Here is an 8,000-nt window from a genome sequence, read left to right on the forward strand (position 1 = left end):
CGAAAAGTGAATTGTTAAACTGAGTCAGCTGGTCACGATCATCTAAAATCACACACAGCCAAACAAGAATTGACAGCATAGTTTTACATTGAAATATAGTAGAAGTGTAAAGTTAAATAAGTATTTTTCATTTCTTATAATTTGGGATGCTTAGAAAATTGCACCTATGACACTCCAACAGTAACAGTAAGCAAACTAACAAAAAACTAACCCTAAAATTGTACAAATGCGTAGACACTCAACTAATAGAACCACGATCAAAATGAACTGTAGTGAACTGTTCGTGGAGCTGACGTGATTGAGCTCCTTGTACAGCCAATAACTATTTACGATGATGATGATGATGATATTTAGTTGTCAGATCATGTCTGAAAAAAAAAAAAGGATACGCACAGTTAACAACAACCAAAGACAACATATTCAAGACCCCTTCAACATACATGTGTTGTGGGATTAACAGCAGTTAACCGTATTAAATCGTGGAACCCTGTATCTCTGATTTGATGACAACAGTTTGTATTCACTGGTCGGGACATGGTTGAACGGGTCAGAGACAATGTTGTTGGCCAATATCGGTAGGCTGATTCATAGAACAGCGTTCTCAAGAGGTTGACCTGCAGTCTTTGAGCAGACTTTCATTTGATGGAGCAGTTTTAAATTAAAGTGGTGGAAAAACACTTGAACTATGTAGCAGCACAATACTGTAGAATCACAGAAGTAAAAAAACAAGAGAAGAATTTGTCTACTCGCCCCAAAAGACCTAATGCGGCGGAGAAAATATATTCATTGTTTTGTCCTCATGCAGACAGATTAAATGTGGTCTTTCCCGGATAGCAGATGGTCTATCATTACACCCAAATATTTACATGCAAGTACCTGATTATTTCATTAAGGATGAAAATCAAAAATCAAGCCGGTACTTCGTAATGACAATCTACTATTCTGGATCATGACTATACTCCTGATTTCACTCTGTTTTCAAGTGTGCGACTGGCAGTGAACATATCAAGACCTGCAGCTGAACCAATGTCCTCCTTAATGCTCCATTCATGTCATGTGAGATGGCTGATAGAGACGGGGAAGATTCTCATGTTTATGTGTCGTGATTACAATAATAAACACGTGGTTAAGGTTAGGTAATAACCGTAGTCGTGCTTTCCAACAAAACAAAGTTAACTCACGATTGGAAGTGGGCAATAAACAGCCGTCTCTGTGGACTTTTACGCGTCGTAACGTGCCCTTACTTCCTCCTTTGTTCACTAGAGTCCACTAGAGGGCTTGTGATGTCTTTTCATTCTGGGGTATCATCATCATCATCATCATCATCATCATTATTTATGTGCACTTTTCAAAAGTTCCAAAAAACTTTTGCACACAGCCAGAAATTGTGCAGACGGTGCTCAACAAGATTGTCAGAGGCCCGTTGAGCACTTGCTGATTTCACAGCAGGAGAGTCATTAACTCACCGGAGACACCCTGAATATTCTGTGAGCCAGTAAGAAGGAGACATTACGACTGCACCCACAACTGCACCGCCATATCTTCTGTTGGAGGAGCACAGGGCACCTAACTGTGCTGTGACTCGCTCAATCTTTATAAATAGCCTCTGTGAGGATTGTAAGAAAGCTCTACAGGCTGGTTGACTGGATATTTTGGGACAGGTTCCCTGGATATTTGTAGACGGATTGATTTCATTGTTATTTTATCAAGCTTTCTTGATTCCTCTTCCAAGGGTTTATTTTTGTCACTTACAGAGTAAAGGGGGGTGAAGGTAGAGGTGTGCTGATTTGCTGGTTCTCATCAGATAAGTCATTGGAGGGATTTGGCATCTTTTAAAGCTCCCCTAGGAAGATTAGTAGAGCGTGGATCGCTCTGAAATAGATCTGCAGCGAATAATCGCATAGTTGATGGAAAGGAAATTACTATTTTGATAATCAATTAATCATTTAAGTTATTTTTGAACTAAAAATGCCAAACATTTGATAGTTCCAGGTGCTCAAATGTGAGAGTTTGCTGTTTTTCTTGGTCTTACGAAATAAATACGTTTATTTTTTCTATTTTTGGTCAGACAAAATAAGCTATTTGAAAATGTCACCTTGTGATCTGCATTTCCCTTGTGTGATGTTTTATAGTCCACAAAATTAATAGATTAAAAAAAGTCTGTTTAATTAATAATGAAAATAATGGTTATTTGCAGCCAGACAAAATGTTGACGGCCTGAACTCATTGAGTACCTCCAGATATTTTATTTTACCTGCTGTGAGCTCGACGTGGTTCTTTTCCTTCTGTTCAGGGTCCTGAAGCACTCGGTGGACGCCACTTATGAGGACCAGGGCCCCAGCCCAGGCTACCGCATGGAGACGTCCATCTTCTACGTGGTCTACTTCGTGGTGTTCCCCTTCTTCTTCGTCAACATCTTTGTGGCTTTGATCATCATCACCTTCCAGGAGCAGGGAGACAAGGCCATGTCGGAGTGTAGCCTGGAGAAGAATGAGGTGGGAGAGTGGTGCAAAGTGATGCACTATGAAAACAACAACAACCTCTCTCCTCTACACTACAAGAACACACGCTGATTACTTCGGCAGAGGCACTAGTTTCTGAAAATCTTTGTCTCTTGCATCACAAATGTCTTCTTCTTTAGAAAACAGAGCACAAGCTGATCCACTTCAAAACATCACTTCCAGGCAAATTCATATCCAACGTGACTTACAATTCCCTCAAACAGAACAAAAAACGGTTCAGTGAGGTTTACCCACTCCACAAAGACTTTGTTAAAATGATGCTGTTTTCTTCTGTGTAAAGTATTGGCCAGTGATCAGAGAGGCTCAATTTGTAGTCTTATCTTTTGATTGGACAAACCACTTAGAAAATCCTCTCGTGGCTTGCCAGCTGTCTTTTCTACTTTTGAAGGTGCATCAGAGAGGATTCATACACAATGTGGTTTTTTTTCGTCTCTCCATCAAACAGAGGGCTTGCATTGACTTTGCCATCAACGCCAAGCCGCTGACGAGATACATGCCGGCGAACAAGCAGTCCTTCCAGTACAAGATGTGGAAGTTTGTGGTGTCGCCCCCGTTCGAGTACGCCATCATGACTTTAATAGCTCTCAACACAGTCGTGCTGATGATGAAGGTCAGTGATTCCTCCTGCAAAGCGCCAATTCCTCTCAGATCCCTCCAAGCCAAAAAAAAAGAAGAAAAAAAGTGGTGCATTGGCTCAAGTGAGACTTCAGATCCTGTTGAAATATTCAAGGGGATTGCAGAAGCAGTTTACATGAATCTGTACCATTTAATAATTTAGATTTAAGGCAGAGATGCAACAGCACTGGTCTGGCCTTGAGACATGGGCAACGATGAAAAATCAAACATCCCCACCATCGCACCACTGGGATGCTTCTGCTAACAGTGCTCACTGCTGTCACAGAGAAGAGCTCGTGTCTTGGCTTTATTCCTGGTTGTCTGAAAATATTTCAAATTTAATCAAATCTGAAAAGTTATTTGAGACAGTTTGAAAGGCTCTTCAGATATGCTGCTTTTAGGCCTTTAAACACCGGGGGCATTTTTTTTTTTAAGCACATCAAAATATTTTTTTCAAACTGTTGTTTTTGTCACGAATACTTTCAGACAGAACGCAAATATTACACAGCGTCATTTATTTCCGGAACCAAGGATGAAACGTGCTGCCCCTGAGCAGCCCTCCAGGACCTTAAAGAGACAGTGATCAGCAACTGACACGAACCCACACTCGGATCATGTCAGTGCCTCACAACCACCTGCCATTATCTCAGTGACAAGACACATAGCCTCTTGGTTGCATTTACACTTGTAGTTGTCAGTGTCATTGTCACTATCTGATCTAGTGTTAGGTAAATTGCGGAGAAAGGAAGAAGCTCGTCCACACTGCTGTGGTTCTTCTCTGAAATATACTCGGTGTACGTTTTCTGCCCTCAGTTCGACGGAGCTCCAGTCCTGTACGAGTCCATGCTGAAAAACTTGAACATCGTCTTCACAGCCCTCTTCACGCTGGAGTGCATCCTTAAGATTATTGCCTTCGGTCCACTGGTGAGACCATATGCTGCGCTGTGCACTGCAAAACGCGAGACAATTATTCACTGTTGTATTGTGTTTCTGTTTACACACATGGGGGAAAATCTCTCGGAGGGAGACTCGTGCATCAAGCTGCTCTCTCTGTGCTTGCGGTGCTCAGTTAATTACATGTTGTCCTTGTGAATGCTGAAACAATATTTTTAGATCTGTGGTCTAACAGGGTAGTTCTAATGAAAGAAACTGTCACAATTGGAAGGATGGTTGGATTGTTATTTTTATAAAAGCTACCATAAAAGGTATAGCAGCGGAAGTCACACAACACTAAAAATTAAAGGTGTAAAATCTCAAATTCCGGAATAAAAAGTGTGAACTAGTAAGAAAAAGAAGGGATGAATGGAAGAGTGCGCAAAGAGAATAAATCTTCCCCCAACATGGGGGTGTCTGGCTCGCAGCGAGCCATTTCATCTCTGACTCTGGTCCATTTACGAGGCCCATTTGTTAAATAGCTTTTCTCACACACCACTTGCCTCCACCTGTTTAGCTGTTAAGCCCAGACGGATGGGCTCGCATCTGCCGGTGTAAACACTCGGCTGCTGCACCTCCTCAGACTGCAGCTGCAGGGCCCGTGAGTGGCCTCTGCCTCCAGTAGCTGGTTGATCGAGCAGTCTGAGGGGGAACCAGGCTGCAAGCAGCAGCTCATGCAGGGGATTGTGTCAGCATGTGTGTTGTATATGCACATATAGATTTGTGTGCCCATGGGCTAGTCTAGATATCTTTAGCTTTCGGTGCATCTGTTGTTTTTTAAGTATGTTGCTCTTAAATCTTTGGGAATATTTTGTACACCACTGTGACTTTTTCATATCCACATATCTGTAAATTTAACCACATACACAGACTGTAAATGTGCATCAGAACTTTTAGAAATGTGCCATGTTAAAGTTCCTGCCCAGGCACTTTGTAATTTAATATAAATCTCAATAAAAAAATGCATCAAAAAGCTGAAATAGGGTGATTCTACATGAAGGCTGGGCACCTGTTTAAAGTCTGACTAGTTGATTGTTTTAAATTATTTTGGATTAGAGGTTTCAAAGTGAGAGGCGAGCCTTCCCAGGGGGCTCCAAACTGTTTCAGGGGAGGCTAAAAAATATTACATTAGTTAAATATCACAGAATAGCCTAAATGTGTGTGAAACTAATAACTAATGACAGTCTATTTTTATATATTCAGTTTAGTCTGAAGTCATATCAAACTGTATTATTAGGCTACCTTGGCTCAAATGTTGAGTGTCTATGGCATTAAATAATATAATCACGATCCAATAGGCATCCAAGAATTGAGTGAAACTAAGCAGGTGAGGGGGTGCCTTTTTCCAAGCTTTGCCTGAGGGATGGCCCACAGTCTCAGACTTTGAACTCCCTGATCTCGAATTATAACAAAAAATACTAGCAGCCTCAGTTTGAACAGTTATTCCACACATCTTGTTTTATGCTGTATAGTATGAAAAAACAATCAATAATCACAACAACAAGAATTGCACCAAAGAAGCTGAACATTTTCAAAGTTTGAACTCTCTCTCTTTGAACGTGCAGCCTGATCTCTCTATGTCGACTCTGTTCTTTAGAATTACCTGAAAGCAGCCTGGAATGTGTTTGACTTTGTGACCGTGCTCGGAAGCATCACAGACATCTTGGTCACGGAGATTAAGGTAAGCGCCACAGCGTCTGTGTGCCATATGTATTGTAACGGTTTGAATAATCACTTGACACATTATTGATACACAGGAACCAGCTTCGCTTTCTGCCTTCCCTTCACTCCGACAGCGAGTTGACACACACACTGCAATTTGAATTGATTGAAAATCTAATAATGTGATGCCCTCAATGATATGTTAATGATATTAGTCAAGGTATGGTACCGAAGTTAGAAATTCCATTATCATGAGAACAATACTTCGTACATGGGTATCAGGATTCAGTGCATGCTGGAAAGGCAGCACGATGTGATACAGGAAGCAGATTTAGTCTAGTCAGGAGAGCCGTTGTAGTAGAAAATGGAAAGTTGTTCATATGCAATACTTTACTCATGCAGGAAATTCCATTTACATCAGGTTTGCAAGTATATTGCTATTTTCATCGTCTGACTGTACATTTTTTGGATTGATGAATTATTTGGTCTATAAAATGTCAGAAAATAGTAAAAAATGCCCATCACAAGTTGTCAGAGCACAAGCTGACAGCATCAAACTACTAGTTTTAAACATATTCCATTTACAAATTAAGTAAAAACAGAGAAAAGCAGCAAATCTCCACGAAAGACCAATAATAAAAATTGATGACTAATTGGCTCAACAACTAACAGACTAACAACTAACAACTAACAGACTAACAGACTAACAATTAACAGACTAACAATTAACAGGCTAATTGTTTCAGCACTGATTTATATGTAATTGTGTTCATTAAAGATAGGTCTTTTTAATGTCTTATTTTCCAAACATTACCAATCTGAACAAACCCCTTCAGCTCCAAATTCATTAAACGTAGAAGGCATGCTTTGCTACGCTCCCACAGTCTCAAGTCCTCGAATCGAAAGCTCAGCCAAGAAAACTGCAAGCCCCAGAAAAATGAAAGCAGTAAAATCGATACTGGAAATGAAAATGAACATCGGTGCATTAAACAAACACAGCCTCGGGGCAACAGGGGGAACGATGCCGTTGTTTCAGTTTGCAGCATTTTGTTGCCTTTGTTGAATCGCAGCAGACGGAAAAAGAATGCGACTGTGTGGAGACGGAGGGCTGAGGCAGAGTGCTGTTGCTTTCTGTGTGGCAAAGTCAGTCTCTTCTCTGTGCGACTTTCTTTTCATGTGCGCATTGTTCTTCTTTTCTGTCTCTTCTCTTTCGCTCTCCTTCTCTGCATTTTTATTCTGTCTCTTTTGCTGTTGCCATCGTCTGCGTTGTCTCTCCTGGCGCCTGTGCCCTCACTCTGCCCCCCTCTGTCACATCTGACACCTCTAGACGGTAAGTGGCTTTTCTTGTTGGCCGCTGATATTGTCAATTCCCCCTGTCAGTGTGTGTTGTTCTCTCCCACAGTCTTAGTTTAAATTGCCTGCCTACTGAACCCTCAGTGTGACGTGATGTAACAGAAGAACACCTATTAAGCTGTTGGAAAAGTGTGCTTGCTTTAAGAGCTACAGAATCATCTGAAACTATTTCAGTTGCATAAGATCTGACATAAGAATGTACACTGCAAAGAAAAAGTCACCTTACAAGTCATTGTAATACACCAATGATGTTTCTGTGGTTTGCATCAAAATCTTGCAAGAAGACAACATCAGTGTGCTACTGTAACAAATGACTTGTTTCTACAAAGTCCTTGGAAATGGTTGGTTTGTATTATAAATAGATTACATTATATCCCCACCCTGGCATGTTTTTGTGAGTGTCTGTCACAATCAGGCTTTGCCTTGTGTGTTCTGCGTTTTTGTGTAACTTCACCCTCCTCACTCTACCTGTCAGTCACTCCCTCAGCATCAACCTAACTCCCTTCACCTGCCTCTAATCAAGCACTCCCTCCTCATCAGCACAACTCCCCTCACCTGTTCAAGCCACTTTATAAACCCTGTCTCTCAGGGTGCTTCTCAAGTCTCTTAATTGCATCCCCGTTTCCCTCACTTTCTTCCTTTCCTTGCGTCTTAGTCCCTCCCACCAGGGATGCATGGAGGAAACCATGCAAGGAGAGAGGAACTAGTAAATATGTTTTAAGATACATGAGACGTCCTTTCCTCAGTTGCGTCACGTGAAGCGACATCTGTTTCTGATGACTGATGATCAGCTGATCACAGCTGGATCAGCTGTCAGTCAGCTTTAACAGTTGGAGAGACTTTTGAGAAGTTTGTCTGTTCACGTGATCACTGTACTTAATAATAGTAACTAATAATACTAATAACTAATAAAGA

The 8,000-nt window shown here is 41.2% G+C and overlaps 1 protein-coding gene across 25 annotated transcripts in view; it reads left to right on the plus strand.

The window, feature by feature from the left end:
- LOC116388026 (voltage-dependent N-type calcium channel subunit alpha-1B-like) overlaps window positions 1–8,000 on the plus strand; it is a 142,886-nt gene that overhangs the window by 107,580 nt on the left and 27,306 nt on the right. For 19 of the 25 annotated variants that reach the window (XM_031855585.1, XM_031855584.1, XM_031855593.1 and 16 more), the window contains 4 exons: window positions 2,294–2,495; window positions 2,968–3,132; window positions 3,951–4,061; window positions 5,668–5,751. In XM_031855585.1, the coding sequence (XP_031711445.1) occupies window positions 2,294–2,495; window positions 2,968–3,132; window positions 3,951–4,061; window positions 5,668–5,751 (562 nt within the window). Of the gene's footprint in view, window positions 1–2,293; window positions 2,496–2,967; window positions 3,133–3,950; window positions 4,062–5,667; window positions 5,752–7,059; window positions 7,063–8,000 lie in introns of all 25 variants that reach the window. The other 6 variants (XM_031855588.1, XM_031855610.1, XM_031855586.1 and 3 more) reach the window with 1 other exon arrangement.

Source organism: Anarrhichthys ocellatus, unplaced genomic scaffold (assembly GCF_004355925.1).
Source record: "Anarrhichthys ocellatus isolate YVR2014 unplaced genomic scaffold, GSC_Weel_1.0 scaffold16, whole genome shotgun sequence".
Classification (NCBI taxonomy): Eukaryota; Metazoa; Chordata; class Actinopteri; order Perciformes; family Anarhichadidae; genus Anarrhichthys; species Anarrhichthys ocellatus.